Source organism: Lithobates pipiens, unplaced genomic scaffold (assembly GCF_037356315.1).
Source record: "Lithobates pipiens isolate NorthernLeopardFrog02 unplaced genomic scaffold, aLitPip1_a1.2 Scaffold_16, whole genome shotgun sequence".
NCBI classification, from domain to species: Eukaryota; Metazoa; Chordata; class Amphibia; order Anura; family Ranidae; genus Lithobates; species Lithobates pipiens.
The window spans coordinates 308,961,509-308,978,295 of NW_027507748.1; the positions used below are offsets into that span (position 1 = coordinate 308,961,509).

A 16,787-nucleotide genomic window follows, 5' to 3' on the forward strand; every position below is an offset into this window, starting at 1 on the left:
GAGAACTCGGCGAGGCAACATCTGAAGAAGAAGAGAAGGACAGAAGAACGGAAGGTGGCGGCAGAAGACCGGGCCACCGCCTGTAAAAGAGCTAGAAGAAGGCGCGGTGGCCCGGCAGAAGAACCGAAGAGGGGGACAAGACCCCCAAAGTCGGAAGAAGAGGCCGGCGGCGAGGAAAAGTCCGTTCATTTCAAAAGTACAGCGGACTGGCACACACACGGCCGGACTGTCCGCCGAAATGCGAGTCCGGCGGGAAGATTGGAGTGTAAAACTACTTTCTAAGTCCGCCGTACTTTTGGGTCAAAAAAGTATGCCGGAGGCTACACACGGGGGGATTGTCCGGCGGACTTGAGTTTGCCGGCCTTTTCCACCCGCTTGTTTGATCGTGTGTATGCGGCATTAGAGTCTACAAGCTGTGGTGCAAAGCACACAAAATTGATCACATCTTATCTACTACTCATTTCTTGTGACCCGAACAAGCCAGGAAAGTACAAATACCCCACAAATGACCCCTTTTTGGAAAGTAGACGTTCCAAGGTATTTAGTAAGAGGTATGGTGAGCTTTTTGGAGTTATCATTTTTCCCCCACAATTCTTTGCAAAATGAGGATTTATTTTTTTATTTTTCACAAAATTGGCATTGTAATAGGTTATTTCTCTCAAGTGGCATGTGTATACCACAGATGACGCCCCAAAATAAATTCTGCTAATCCTCCTGAGTATTATGATACCACATGTGTGGGACTTTTCCACAGCCTGGCCACTTAGAAAGGCCCAACATGCAGGGAGCGCTGTTACGTGTTCTAGGAGCATAAATGACAAATCGAACTTGTTGACTAACTATTACACTTTTGAAGGCCCTGGAGCACCAGGACAGAGACACTGACGTGGCACTGTTGACAGATGGCACTGACACGTGACACTGATGACAGATGGCACTAATATGTGGCACTGATGACATTTGGCACTAATACGTGGCACTGATGACACTAATACGTGGCACTGACACGTGACACAGATGGCACTGATACATGGCATTGATGACACGTGACACTGACAGGTGGCACTGATGACAGATGGCACTGATATGTGGCACTGATGACAGATGGCACTAATATGTGACAGTGATATGGCACTATGTGGCACTGATGACACGTGGCACTGATCACAGATGGCATTATACATGGCACTGATGACAGATGGCACTTATACGTGGCATTGGGGCAGATGCCACTGACAGGTGGCACTAGGGCAAATTGAACTGGGGACAGATGGCACTGACAGGTGGCACACTGGGGACAGATGGCACTCAGGTGGCACACTGGGGACAGATGGCACTGACAAGTGGCACACTGGGGACAGATGACACACTGAGGACAGATTACATGCGACCGCTGCAGCCGCTAATCTCTCCCTCCTCACATGCTGTCTGTGTAAGGAGGGAGAGCCGGCAATGAGAGATGATTGCGTATGTTTACATATGAGATCATCTCTCATTGGGCACGCCTATCGCGCTGTTCACGGCCGCTGTGATTGGCCGTTTACTGCGATCTGTGACTTACTGTGTTCAGGGGACACTGGCAGCACAGAACTTCCCCGATGCGCGCTCACGGGAGCTCATTGTGGAAGTAAACAGGAGGCCGTTCAGGAAAGGCCTCCCGGCAATTGGCGTCCGTTCTGCAGCTGTCTTTCGCCTAGTGGTTATAGGCATAGTCCCTCCCCCAACATTCTCCTTTTCTTCCTCGTACCTCTTGTGCTGGTGAAGAGTAGCAGTACGTCCATACATCTGCCTTTGGCAGCGTACGCTGGGTTTAGCCTTTCCCATGCGCAGTCCCTGTGGCACTGTTGACAGATGGCACTGACACGTGACACTGATGACAGATGGCACTAATATGTGGCACTGATGACATGTGACACTGATGACAGATGGCACTAATACGTGGCACTGACACATGGCACTGATACGTGGCATTGATGACACGCGACACTGATAACAGATGGCACGTGTCACTGACAGGTGGCACTGATGACAGATGGCACTAATATGTGGCACTGATGACACGTAACAGTGATGTGGCACTGATGACATGTGGCACTGATCACAGATGGCATTATACGTGGCATACAACGATCTGTGACTGGCTGTGTCCAGGGGACACGGCCAGCACAGAACTTTCCCGATGCATGCTCCTGGGAGCGCATTGCGGAAGTAAACAGGAGGCCGTCCAGGGACGGCCTCCCGACAATTGGCATCCGTTCTGCAGCCGTCTTTCGCCTAGTGGTTAAAGGCATAGTCCCTCCCCCAACATTCTCATTTTTTTATCATAACTCTTGTGCTGGTGAAGAGTAGCAGTACGTCCATACCTCTGCCTTTGGCAGCGTACGCCGGGTTTAGCCTTTCCCATGTGCAGTCCCTGTTCTTGGGCACTGATGAGCTGGAAACCCCTCTGGGTCTGTTGGGGTCTTCTTCTCAGAGTTTTCTCACAAAAACGCAGTCTGCCACCATATCCTATGATGAATGCAGAGGAGTTGCAAAAGGGTCAGCTCCCATTTTCCCACGCTTGTGGTTTTCACTTTATCTTAGAAGCATATGTTTTTTCTCCTATATTCACCTACCGACACAGCTCGTCTCTCTAACTAAATGGGTTGTATAGCCTGCCATTAGGAGAAACTAGGCAAAATTGTTACACAATACACAGAACTTTAATCCTGCCCCAGGGGGGCGGGCCCTGTGCTGTCAAACCTTCCCACTGTTCCTAGCAGCTTCAGTTTTTATTTTGCCTAGCAAGGAGAATGACCTAGGAAACCCTGCAGGCCTCTCGGTCCATACTTTTTCTGCAGGTTTGCTGCTTTTTGTGCAAGATGAATGAAAGATCTTCTATCAACTGCCGGCTGGGTGGCAGGCTGGTTAATGATATCCTTGTAGTCTCCCCAGTCCAGCCATCGAGCGTATGCCGGCTGCAGCTGAGGCTCGGCAGGCCACGACATACCTCATGCTCCAGAGGTGGTCGGTGAGCTTCAATGCTCTGGGGTATACATATGACCGGGCTACTGATGTCAGGATCACAGTATACCGAGGCCAGAAGCCACCCTGTAACTGCGCAGGAGTGGGTCTGTGATGGAATGTCTCCCAGCTCTTCAGGACTGGTAATTACGGCCCTGCTTTGGTGGGGTGAGCAGCTGGGCATTCCCTGGGGGGTCGATTTGGGGGCCACCTCACCTCTATCTTCTCCCAAGTCCATATCACCCCTCCTCCCCCCCCCCCCTCTGAGAGGGGTGGCTGCATGTGCTGCGGGCGGTGTGTTTGTGGGTCGCTTTTTCTCACCTGTGGGGGTCTGTGCGTCTGGCGTTAGTCCTGGTCCAGGTCTGGGGGTCCCAAAAACATGTTTATGGAGGTTGTTCTGACTTAGCAGGCAGCACGTTTTTATTTTTTGCTCTGTCACCGCATGGCGCCCTTCCAGCGGCCATCTTGGATTTGGGAAAGCTATAAACTAGTGAGCTTCAGCAGCCATTTTCCTTAGGATTCCTATTGTTTACATTGCCATTTTCTTAAAGCCTGAGCGCTTTTTTCACTGCTGGCCTCTTGTGGCAGCATTACAGGTGCTTTCTGTAGCTGCTTCCTGTATCCAATGTGTGTGTGTAGAACGCAGGATGGCTCTTGCTGATGCTGCTCTGCAGATCGTTGCACCGCTGGTAAGAGCTGCTGCTGCTGACACAGTTTTCTCCTCTCTGCAACTGGGAACCTCCTAGGGACTACAGGCACTGCTGTGGCTATCACAGAACGCCCCAGGGTGGTGAGTCTCAGTAACCCCCCACCCCACCCACGCGGCAGCAGGAGGGTTGGACCTTCACTTCCTAAGTCCCCTTGCAGGTGGCAGACAGGCTAGGGTCAGCATGGCTTCAGAAACTGGTGTTTCTTCCACCGAAATCCAGGCTATAGCAACCGGGTCACCTGCAGTTAGCACGGTGTGCATGGACACCCTGACAGCAGTCCTTGACTCCTATGTTGCTAAGATAGAGGCAGCACGTGGCAGGAAAGATGCACGTAAGAGGCCCCTGCCCCCCCGTGCTCTGGGGAGAGCTCTGATGCAGACTCGGGCCCTGCTGCAGCTGGAGACCCGTGCTATGACCTATCAGACGTGGCTCACCAGGACCGTTCGGACAGTGAGGATGATTCCCCATCCGGGTCCGGGCATGACAAGGCGCTTGTTGGAGCACTTATCACAGCTGTGCGTGATACCCTGAAGATTCAGGAGCCAGCGGATTCCTCTGCTGATGTTCCGGTCCCTTTTGGGTCCCGCAAGCCAGCACGTTCACCTAAGGTGTTCCGTATTTGAATTATTTGGACAAATTTATTTACAAGGAATGGGGTCGCCCGCAACGGACCTTTTCGGTCTCCAAAAATTTGCCGGTGTGTTACCCCTTTGAGGAAAGCCTTCTCAAAAAGTGGTAGGCTCCTTCCGGTCGTGGACCCCCAGTATCTAGGTTAAATAAAGTAACCACAATCCGGTTGAGGGGACTGCTGCGTTCAAAGATCCCACGGACAGGAAGGCCGAAGCAGTGGCTCGTTCCTTGTTTACGGTTGTGGGGGTCAGCCGTGCGACCTGTACTGGCATCCGTACTAGTGTCGCAGACACTGACTGAGTGGGTAAAACGTTTGCACCGTGAATTGGGAGAGCAGAATGCTTCCCTGTCTGCGTGGAACTAGCAGACCAACTAGTGCATGGCCTTAAGTACATTTGTGACGCGGCCCTGGATACTCTCCCTCTGCTATCCAGGGCCTCATTGTCAGCCATGGTGCTGAGATGCCTCTTTTGGCTGAAATGCTGTCTGCTTACCAGCCATCCAAGAAAGCCCTGACGGATCGTCCATTCCTTGGCGAATGGCTCTTTGGAGCCTCGTTGCATGACATTATTAAAAATGCCATGGGTGGTAAGAGTACACTACTCCCACAGGCCAGGAAGGCTAAGGAGCCACGCCGCAGGCAAGGGCCCTCCTTTTCTGCTCACAAGCAGCTGTTTCGTCTGCCCGGTGCTTCGGCAAAACGACCCCAGCCCGACAGGACGCCCACGGACGGTCAGAAGCGTCCCTGGAACCGCAATCCTAACAAGCCTGCGAACAAAAGTGCTATCGCATGAAGGTTTGCCCCCACCCATGCCACGGCTGGGGGGGTCGCCTTCTGTAGTTTGCAGCCTATTGGACCTCCCGGTTATCAGACCAATGGGTCTGCGATCTGAATTCCGCAGGTTACAAGATCGTTTCTCTCTTGGCCACCAAACAGATTCTTTCCCTCCAGCATACCCGTGTCCCCGGCTCGCCGGGAGGCCCTGTTAGGGGCGGTGAGGGACTTCCTGAATCAGGGGGTGATTGTACCAGTTCCGGAATCGGAATGCTTGCAGGAGTTCTACTCAAATCTGTTTGTGGTTCCCAAGAAGGAAGGGGTATGTCCAATATTGGACCTAAAAGCCCTAAATCACTTTGTAAAAGTGCAGAGGTTCAGAATGGAATCAATTCGCTCAGTAGTCGCTGCACTCCATTAAGGGGACTTCCTGGTGTCCTTGGACATTCAGGATGCCTACCTGCACATACCCGTATGCCTTCGGCATCAAAAGTTTCTGCGTTTGACGGTCAGGGAAGCCCACTACCAGTTTGTGGCTCTTCCTTTTGGCCTGGCATCACCCCCCCGAGTCTTTACCAAAGTACTGGCTCCAGTATTGGCGTTGTTGAGGCAACGCGGAATCGCGATCGTGGGTTACCTAGACGATCTCCTCCTGAGAGCTTCTTCTGCCTCAGAATTAGAGGAGGATGTGGCGATCACCTTGCTGTGCCTGCAAGCGTTTGGGTGGCTATTGAACCTAAAGAAGTCGGTGGTGGTACCGACTCAGTGTCTGCAGTACTTGGGGTTACTATTGGACTCCAGGGAAGCAAGGGTTTTTCTCCCCTCAGACAAATTGCTGACTCTCAGATTTGCAGTCAAACTACTGATGAACCGCAAGTGGTCATTCCGCTTTTGCATGCGTGTCCTTCGAGACAGTACCTTATGCCCAGTTCCACACCAGAGTCCTGCAGAAGGAGATCTTGACAAAATGGGACAAATCTCCGTTGTCCCTGGATCAGGGACTCCCTGATCTGGTGGTTGAGGTCCCTGGTGATTCAGGCCGGATAATCGTTCCTTCCTCTGAAATAGATGGTGGTCACTGGGGTGGAGTGATGGGGATTCAGTCGGCTCAGGGCCTTTGGTCGATGGAAGAATCCAAGTTGCCGATCAATCTGCTCGAATTGAGAGCGATCAGGCTGTGCCTCCACACGTGGTCGACGTGTCTTCAAGGGCGTCCGACCAGGATACAGTCAGACAACGCCACGACTGTGGCATACATAAATCACCAAGGGGGAACAAGAAGCTCAGCTGCTGCTCGGAAGGTCGCTCACATACTTCGGTGGGCAGAGCGACACGTTCTGAAATTCCAAAATTCCAAAATTGGCAGGCGGACTATCTGTCATATGCTGGATCCAGGAGAATGGGCATTGCATACGGAGATATTCGGGCTGCTGTGCCTGAAATGTGGCACCCCAGATGTGGATCTATTGGCCTCCCAGCTCAATCGGAAGGTGCCGAGATTCGTGTCCAGGACAAGAGATCTGTGGGCAGACATGTCAGATGCTCTGGTGGCTCTGTGGGATCAGTACCAGCTGATGTACGCCTTTCCTCCACTAGAGTGGAAGCCGAGGGGGGATTCCATTAATCCTGATTGCCCCAGATTGGCCTCAGTGGGCCTGGTAGACAGATCTGGTGTGTATGGTGGCAGACGCTCCCTGGCAACTCCCGTTGAGAGAGGATCTCCTATCTCAAGGTCCAATCCTTCACCCTGCTTTACCATAGCTGGCTTTAATGGCCTGGCTATTGAAGCCAGGTATTGAGGAACCGGGGTCTGTCGGACTCGGTGATTCCAACTATGCTGAGGGTGCGGAAATCTTCTTCCAGGAAGATATACCATCATACTTGGAAGGCCTACATCTCCATGTGTGAGGAGAAACTGTGGCATCCGCGCTCCTTCTCTATCTCCAGGATCCTGCTGTTTCTTCAGCAAGGTGTAGCCCAGAGGTTGGCGTTGAGCACCATCAAGGGGCAGATTTAAGCTCTGGCTGTCTCACTCATTAGTGAGTACCTTTGAGCAGGGGGTGCGACATGTAGTCCCTCCGGTGCATCCTCAGTTACCTCCGTGGGATTTGAACCTGGTGTTGTTGGCGCTTCAGAAGCCGCCGTTTGAGAATATCAGGGAGATTCCTCTGCTGACACTTTCACAGAAGGTGGTCTTTCTAGTGGCCATCACATCGGCCAGGAGGGTTTCGGAACTGGCGGCCTTGTCCTGCAAGTCGCCTTATCTGGTCATCCACAGGGATAAGGTGGTGTTGCGTCCGCATCTGTCCTTTCTACCGAAGGTGGTTTCGGCCTTTCATATCAATGAGGACATTGTATTGCCATCATTGTGTCCTAAGCTGAAGCACCCCAAAGAGGTCGCCCTTCACGCTCTAGATGTGGTTAGGGCTTTGAAGGTGTACTTGTCTGCCACCGCTTCCTTTCGGAAGTCAGACTCACTGTTTGTTTCGGTGGCTGGTCCTAAGAAGGGCATGATGGTCTAGTCGGCCACCATTTCCAGGTAGATCAGACAGATTGTAGTCCAAGCCTATGCCTTGAAGGGGCAGGTGCCCCCCTTTCCAGTCACGGCCCACTCTACAAGAGCAATCGGAATGTCTTGGGCCTTCTGACACCAAGTGTCTGTCGCTCAGGTGTGTAAGGCGTCGACCTGGTCGTCTGTCCATACGTTTACCAAGTTCTACAAGGTAGACGTCAGTGCATCGGCTGATGCCTGTTTTGGCCGCAAAGTTTTGCAGGCGGCCGTGTAGTTGCAATTGAATTTTTCCTGTTTTTTTGATAAAAACGCAGTACTGTTTTGGTTAATGCACTGTTGCATTACTTACACAATGTCTTGGGGATCACTCCTGTTGAGGATACCCGGTTATATAGTGGTGTTTTCCCACACACTGCTGTTTTTTTGTGCGTTTAGTTTCACTAGTTCCCACTTGCCATGGTGAATGAAGTTTTTATGCTGTTTTTCCCCACCCCTCGTTTGGCACTGCTTGGGGACATCCCATTTAGATACAGAGAGGAGCTGTGTCAGTTGGTGAATATAAGAGAAAATAGGATTTTTTGTACTCACCATAAAATCCTTTTCTCTGTAATTCACCGACCGACACCGCACCCACCCCTCCTTTTTTCTACTTTATATTGCTTGTTGACGTACTGAAGCTGCTAGGAGCAGTGGGAAGGGTTAATAGCACTGGGCCCACCCCCCAGGGGCGGGCCCAGTGCTATCCAGTGCCGCCCCTGGGGGGCCCACCCCCCAGGGGCGGGATTAAAGTTCTGTGTACTGTGTAACAATTTTGCCTAGTTTCTCCTAATGGCAGGCTATACGACTCATTTAGTTACAGAGAGGAGCTGTGTCGGTCGGTAAATTATAGAGAAAGGGATTTTACGGTGAGTACAAAAAATCCTATTTTTTCTATTATCTTCCCTCCCCTTTACTTTCCTTTTAAAAAGTTTTATTTTTACCTCTGGTCTGCTTGTGCTGGCCGATGTATTATCTTATTATGCTCCCTTTTTTTCTTTTTGATCCTGGTACAGCAGGGGTCTGCGGGTGTCTTGTTTTCCCCTATTTGGAAAAAGCCTGGCAGATGTAACAGAGCTGACCAGCGTCCTCGCTACCGTATTGCGTATGCGCAATCTGGGGTAAGGGGGAGGTCCGTCTGTCTATTTTCTATGCCATTCTGTGTCGGCTCTTCTGAGTATGGGCGGGAGCATGCGCAGCTGCTCGGTGATGCGGCGGCCATCTTGGTTTCTGATAAAAGGGCCAGTTTTGCGTAAATAAAAAGTGGAGGAAAAACTCAATTTCCATTTCCCTTTCTTGCTATATTTCCGCAGCTGATCCTTATGCCCTACTCCACAGTAAGCCATTCATCTCGCAACAAGGGTCCTCACACTTCTATTAGGTATGAGACAAACTATAGCTGAGTATAAAAAAAAAAAAGCACTCACTGGCCTAATGTGGATCTCCTAAATCGTAGCCCTGTCCACTCCAAGAGGTCCAGAAAATCCTTGAGGCACCGTGACGACGACAGCCCAGACTAAAGGTCTTATTCTTCACGCCACCAGTCCCGCTCCTCTGGTTTGCAGATCCCATTCTTCACAACATAGATCAAAATTCAGAAGACGAGATTGGTCCTCCTCTCCTAGGACATATACAATGAAATGCTGGACCTGTGGGGCTACTCCGCTGCCGAACAAAGGGATCTATAAATTCTGTTTTGCGGACTATGCGTCCAGCCGCGAGCTAGAAAGTCAACAGGTTGTGGATCTGCTCAAAAGAACAATGAAGGACTCCTTCTCTGAGCTTGCGGCTTTGGTTCCTGCTCAGCCAGGCCCACAGATGTCCCAGGTTCAGGATACAGAACCTAATCTTCCCAGTCCTTCTGCAGTCAGTATTACTCTGCCTCCGTCAGGCCGGCCTGCTAGACATTCTCCACTTGAGGACTTTTCGGGAGACTCTTCAGAAGAGTCAGATCCTTCTGGCTTCAGTCATTCCTTGGTGAAACCATTCATCCAGGCAGTCAGAACTGCGATAGCCTGGACGGACGCAGACAAACCTCCCCAGGAATCCAAAAGCTACTTCCCGTTCCTCAAAAGGAAGCAGGTTTATTCCTGTTGATGGGTGAAATTAGTCAAGTCATTCAAAATGAGTGGTCAAAGATTGATAAAAAAACTTTCATTAGGCCGTTTCAATAAGTTATATCCCTTACCAGAGTCGGGAACGCAGTCACTAAGCTCCATGCCAGTGGTAGACACGTCTGTGGTGCGACTCGCAAAAAATATAACTCTACCAATGGAGGATTCTGCTTCCTTCAAGGAGGCAAATAATCTATCTGGGTACAATGTTCGACACCCAGAAGGGGACAACATCGTTACCTTCTCCGAAGATGAGGATCATCATCCAGAGAATGGTCAAGGCCATCCGGAGCCCGTATTTCACAGCTTCTCAATGTTTGAGCCTCATTGGCACAGCGTCTGCCTGCATACCGATGATTCCTTGGGCCCATTGGCACTTGAGGTATTTCCAGACGGGTTTCTTGGCGCAGTGGAAGAAACAATGACTCTCTCAGATGATCTTTCTGACAGGAGCAATGCGCAAGGGGTCTTCGCTGGTGGACCTTTCCAGAAAACCTCTCCAAACCTCATCATCCTTCCCCTGGATCACAATTACGTCCGACGCAAGCGGACAAGGCTGGAGAGCTCATTGCGGGTAAACCATGATACAGGGAAGATTGTCCTGTTCCACCTAGGTAGTGGTATCCAACATCCCGGAGATGAGGGAAGCATTCCTGGCATTGACTTCATTGGCATCTCAAATCAAAGGCCAAAGGATACTCATATGTCTGGACAACAGGGCAGCTGTTGCATATCTGCAGAAGCAGGGGGGCACTCGCAGTAGGTCACTCCTCAGAGAAATAGAGCCGATCATGCTCTGGGCATAAGAAGAACCTCCTAGATTTCAGAGCGATGTATCTTCCGGGTAGGTTGAACACGGAACCCGACATGCTGTCAAGGAACTTCCTGGACAATAACGAGTGGGCCCTTCATCCCCATGTCTTTCATCAAATTGCCAACCTTTGGGATCCCCCTCAAGTAGACCTGTTTGCCACTCCGGAGAATGCCAAACTAACAAGATTCTTCTCTTGCCTGCCGCATGCGCAAGCCGAGGAAGTGTATGCTCTGTCATGCCCCTGGAGGTTCACCACGACATATGCCTTTCCTCCACGGCCATTAATATTCAAGTTCCTCTTGAGGCTTTTCAGGGAGGCGGTCCAGGTACTAGCAGTACTTCCATATTGGCCGAAGAGACCCTGGTTCCCTCTAGCCATGCGCCTCAGTGTGAGCTCTCCAATCAGTATCCCTCCTTCCCCTCAACTTCTGGCACAGGGCAGTCTAGTTCATCCAAACCCCCAGAAGTTGAATCTTCCAATCTGGAGGTTGAGAGGTGAAGGCTCGAGTACCTAGGATGTTCCCCAGGGGTTATAACAACCTTCCTAAAAGCCAGCAACCAATGCCATATATTCAAGAATATGGGACAAGTTCTTGTCACTTGCTACCACAAATGAATTTGCTCCAATCCTTCCTTCTACATCAAATGTTCTGGGTTTAGTCCAGACAGGACTCAATCTGGGGCTTGGTCTAAGCTCCCTCAAAGTGCAGGTAGCAGCAATCTCTGCTGAAACTAGGGATGCACCGAACTTGGAATGGAAGGTGACCCCCTGACATGCCACATCTGGCATGTCAGTTTTTTTTGGGGGGGGGGGCTTGGTGGAAACCCTAATTTTAGAGGATTCCAGCTCCGGCTTCCTCACGGCGCTGGAAGCAAGTTAGCCTCTTCCCTCCTTCCTCTCGGCAATCATCTGGGACACATCACAGGTCCCAGATGATTGCCCGGCTAGTCACAGCGGGGCGCCCACAGTGACAATGCTGGCGCTGCACAGAGGAGGGGGAGACAAGCAGGGCTTTGTTCCCCCGCATCACTAGACCCTGGGACAGGTAAATATCTGATTATTAAAAATCAGCAGCTGCAGTATTTGTAGCTGCTGCCTTTTTTATTAAATTTTTTTTAAGCGGAACTCCGCTTTAATGGGATCTGATGGCTGCTGGGAGAAAGCCGCTGGAGGACACTGGAACTACAATTTTCCACTCTGGGAAGCACTGTGCCACTAGCAGGTGATCCAGGTTCTGACAAAGTCACTACCAGAGCAGGTAAGTATACATTTTTTTTACATATTAGGCTGCCTTCTCTTGAATGGCCTCCTGATTCCTAGATGTGTTGGAGCTGGAATTGTTGTCCACATACGATTCTTCCACTCATATTATGTATTTTCAATGTTTGATGTACATGTTTGAATATGTACTTTAGGCCTTCTGATAGAAAGTGTCTCTCTATTTTATATGCAGAGCTTCATCCAGCCTCTCTCCTTTACAATCAGCGAGGGTCGGCGGACATCCATTGGCTGGCACCCACTGATCGGCTTCTGCTGTGACTAATCACAGCAGAAGGGGCATGCCCCTACCCGGAAGTGCAGAATCACGTATATGTATGTGATTCTGCACAGAAAAATTACCCTGTAGCAGTAAGGTGGCTGGCAAGTGGTTAGAGGTCAATATGTGATTTAACCAAGTTAAATTTTATATTTAAAAAAAAAAAAAAGATTTTGGATGGACTTCTGCTCAAACATCTTAATTTTATGTAAACAATGGCTATTTAAAGTGTATTAAATATGTTAGTGCTCAGAATATGGATAAAGGGTACAGGTAAAATGGGGACACAATAAAAGAATAGAGGGCAAAAGTCCAGGAACATGGATTTTTAAAAGAAATGTCCAAGTAGTAGTAAGACGAACTGTCTTTAGTGGTGGATGCTTATAACATCATAAAGGTAGAACCGACACTGAGGGCACAGCTTTTCACTTGAACAAAGCCAACTCTAGTAGATAGGACAAGAAAAAAAGCAGAAAAGCGCCTCTGAGTGCAAGTATTTAATGTTTACAATAATGTGTAATCTGACACTTACATGAAAGTAAGGAATGACAGGCTTGTGGAAAAAAGGAAATCTCCTGGACCGGTCTCCAAACGTCTCTGGCGTGTTGGGTAAGAGCACAGAGCCCAGCTGATGCGGTAATCACGAGGCCAGCTAGTCCTCTCAATGGCTGGAGGAGATGAAGATGTTCCGCTCTGTAAGCGAGCCGGAGAGCGGTGGAGTGTGGAGGAGACCCAACACGTTTCAGAGCATGCGTGCTCTTTTCTCAAGTGTACAATATGAAATACTTTCATATTAGTGTCAGATTACACGTTATTGTAAACATTAAATACTTGCACTCAGAGGCGCTTTTCTGCTTTTTTTTCTCATTGAAAGTGTATTGAACCTTTAGCTTGTTAAACAACCTATTCAGTTTTAAACAGAAATGCATGATAAAATGTGTGTGTGTATATGTGTGTGTGTATGTATATATATATATATATATATATATACATTTTAACCACTTCCCGCCCACAGTGTGCAGAATGACAGCCGGAAAGTGGGTGCATTATCCCGACTGTGCGTCGTATGACATCCACAGAATAAGTCGCTCGTGCAGCGCGGTGATCGGTGGTGTGTTGATCCCACACACTGCATCTCCGATCTAGGTAAAGAGCCTCTGACATGGAATGGAAAAAGAAGTTATTACTTTAAGTGAGGCATATTATTTCAAAATGAATAATTATTAAACATATATTTATTTGTTCCTTCTACAGTGGTGATTTTCCATGTATATGACAGAAAGTACATGCATGATTACAAGTTTTGCAATAAAACATGATTGTAGACTCTTTACCACATGATCAGCTGTGTCCAATCACAGTGGTAACTAGGAAGTGCTGTTTATCGACTTTCCTCCATGAGCACTAATAAGGCGTGGGTAAAGGAGAGCCGATCAGCGGCTCTCCTGACGTGGGGGTCGTGCTAATAATTAGCGCATTGATTATCAGAGCAGCCCCCATCAGCAATGCCCATGAGTGCCCCACCAGTGCCCGCCAGTAATACCAATCGGTGCCCACCTGTACCCACATCATATGCCAATCAGTGCCCATAAAGTAAGCCAATCGGTGCCCATTAGTAATGCTTGTCATTGACTCCTCATCAGTACTACCCACCAGTGCCCATCATTGTCACCCATCAGTGCCCATCATTGCCACCTATCAGTGTTGCCTATCAGTTCTGCATATTAGTTCCACCTCAGTGCTGCCTCATCAGTGCCCGTCAGTGAAGGAGAAAACTTAATTACAAAACGTATTTACAAAATGTTATAACAGAAACAAAGGGGAAAAAAATGAAACATTTCATATGGGTACAGTGTCGCATGACAACGCAATTGTTATTCAAAATGCAACAGTGCTGAAAGCTGAAAATTGGCCTGGGCAGGAAGGGGGTAAAAGTGCCCTATATTGAAGTGGCTAAATACCAATTGTTTACAAGGTTTTATTGACAAGTTATCCAAGGATCTTTGTTCTCACTTGTGAGGATGGGGGGGGGATACAGTCAAGCCATGCTCCCAAGTAGGCAAACTGACCATGCTGGGATGGATGTGCTTCCACGTATAGGAAGCAATACAAAGAGAATAGGATAGTTTTTAATCTGAGTGCATAGTAAACACTTATATATCAAAACTATGAAATGTTGGGGTAACATACACTTTATTGTGAGTGGTGTGTAATAATGTATGAAATGAAATATGACATCAATAGAGTATAAAAAAATGGCATTAATCGTTTTCCAAAGCATAATCTAGCGATAGATGTTTAAATTAAATAAGGTGCTTTTTTTGTTGTACAGGACCAATGCAACAAGACACGTGTGTAATCTTCTTAAGGATACTTGTGACAGAGCCACAGAGAAAGCAAATATATGTATGTATGAAGTGATATCCAGTTTATTCAAGCTGCTATGATGGACACATATTTTTTTGCTTAAAGTGACACTAAACTTTTTCCTCATTCTGCAAACATAGTTCATACACATCCACTACTTAATGGTCCTGTAAACTAATTTTCATTAAATTGTTACCATTTGTGATTTTCTGCCTCTTTGTAATGTCCTCTATGAATTTGTGAACAATTACTTTTCCCTCTCACTTCCATTTGTGTAAAGTGAGCAGTGCACATTAGTTCATAGTTTCATAGTAAGGTTGAATAAAGACACCAGTACATTGCACACTCACATTGGTCCCTACCCTCAAGGAGCCCACAATACAAGGTCCCCACTCATATACTAGGGCCAATTTTGGACAGAAGCCAATTAGCCTACCTGCATGTCTTTGGAATGTGGGGGGAAACCGGAGGAAACCCACGCAGGCACAGGGAGAACATGCAAACTCCAGGCAGGTGGTGTCGTGGTTGGGATTTGAACCAGTGACCCTTCTTACTGCTAGGTGAGAGTGCTAACCACTACACCACTGTGATGCCATTAGTTGTGATCCTGTGCACTGCTCCATGCACGCTACAAATCCTATAGTTCCTAGTCCATCTCCTATGGGAGGAAGAGAAGGTGGGACTATGATGAACAAACTTAGCCACCCTCCAATGTGGCGTACACACGATCGGACTACCCGCCGGACTTTGCAGCGGAGGTCCGCTGGACTTACCAAACGAGCGGACCTGCCCACACACGACTGGACTTTTCCTGCGGACAATCCACCGGACTATTGTGCGAGTTTGCCGGACTTTTGAAATGAACGGCCACACACGGAGTAAAGTCCATTCATTTTGAACGCAGCTCCATGTAGACGGAACTAGCGAAGGAAGTGAATGTTGCCACCTCCATCAGCGAGATTGATACCTTGCTAGCCCCATCACCAGGTATGGATTTAAAGGGGAAGCCCTATGCCGAAAAAACAGAGCAGACCCTTATCCGAGCACGCAGCCCGGCCGGTCAGGAAAGGGGGTGGGGACAAGCGAGCGCCCCCCGTCTTGAGCCATACCAGCTGCTGCATGCCCTCAACATGGGGGGTGCTTTGTGGAAGGGGGGGGCCCTGCGGCCCCCCCACCCCAAAGCACCTTGTCCCCATGTTGATGAGGACAAGGGCCAGGGTTCTCGGGGGTCTACGGGCAGGGGGCATATCAGAATCCGGGAGCCCCCTTTAATAAGGGGGCCCCCAGATCCTGGCCCCCCCACCCTATGTGAATGAGTATGGTGTACATTGTACCCCTACCCATTCACCTGTGGGAAAAAAAAGTGTACATAAAAAAAAAAACAACACAGGTTTTTAAAATACTTTATTAGACAGCTCCGTTGTTCTTCTCTTTTTCTGTCTTCGGGGGTCTTCTCACCGGACTCCTCTGCTATATTCTGCTAGCTCTTTTACTAGCAGAGGAGCCCGGCTTTCTTGCCGGGCCTCTGCTTTCTTCTTCCAGCTCTTTAACTAGCGTTGGCCTGGTCTTCTGTCGCTGTCGTTGCCGCCTTCTGCTTCTTCCTTCTTCCGATGTTGACACAACGCTCTCTCTGGTCGTAATGGCAGGGACGTGTTGTGCGGCGACTTATATAGGGGCAGGGTCACCGGGTGTTGTCACAGTGAACTTTTCCCTTATGATGTCACAGTCCTGGAGGATGCTGGGACTAATAACGTCAGAAATTAAGAAAAAGAATGAATGCATACATGCACTGTAATAAGACACAACAAGATGAATAACTATTGAACACCTGTGGGGCACCATTTCTCACAGATAGACCACTTTGTGGAGTACATAAATGATTTTTCCATAAGGGGAATTTCAAAACCATTTAGGAAATAATAATATAATCATATCTAGTGAACTGAAATGCAACTTGTGATGGGTGAGCATCAAGACCCAAGCCTACGGATGTGATTGCAAAGTGAGATCTCCAGTGGCAAGCTCTTAAAGTTGTTTTAAACCCTTACAACACACTTTGACCTACAGGTAAGCCTAGATTAAGGCTTACCTGTAGGTCCAAGAAATATCTCCTAAACCTATACGGTTTAGGAGATATTTGCCCGAAGACATGCGCCGTAGACAGCGGCACGCAGGCGCACTAAGCGCTGCATTTTCAACTACGGAGCTGCCGCGCGTGTCAGTTATCATGAAACAGTGGGCATCCTAGTCTTCTTGAATATATCTTTTTTTTAGATAAATAAAATAGT

At 48.8% G+C, this 16,787-nt stretch overlaps 1 protein-coding gene across 1 annotated transcript in view; it reads left to right on the forward strand.

Moving 5' to 3' along the window:
- The window catches only part of SYCP1 (synaptonemal complex protein 1), a 149,262-nt gene that overhangs the window by 70,972 nt on the left and 61,503 nt on the right, over positions 1-16,787 (forward strand). Inside the window, exon 3 of the mRNA XM_077484458.1 lies at positions 14,465-14,538. Coding sequence (XP_077340584.1) covers positions 14,465-14,538 — 74 coding nt within the window. The remainder of the gene's footprint in view (positions 1-14,464; positions 14,539-16,787) is intronic.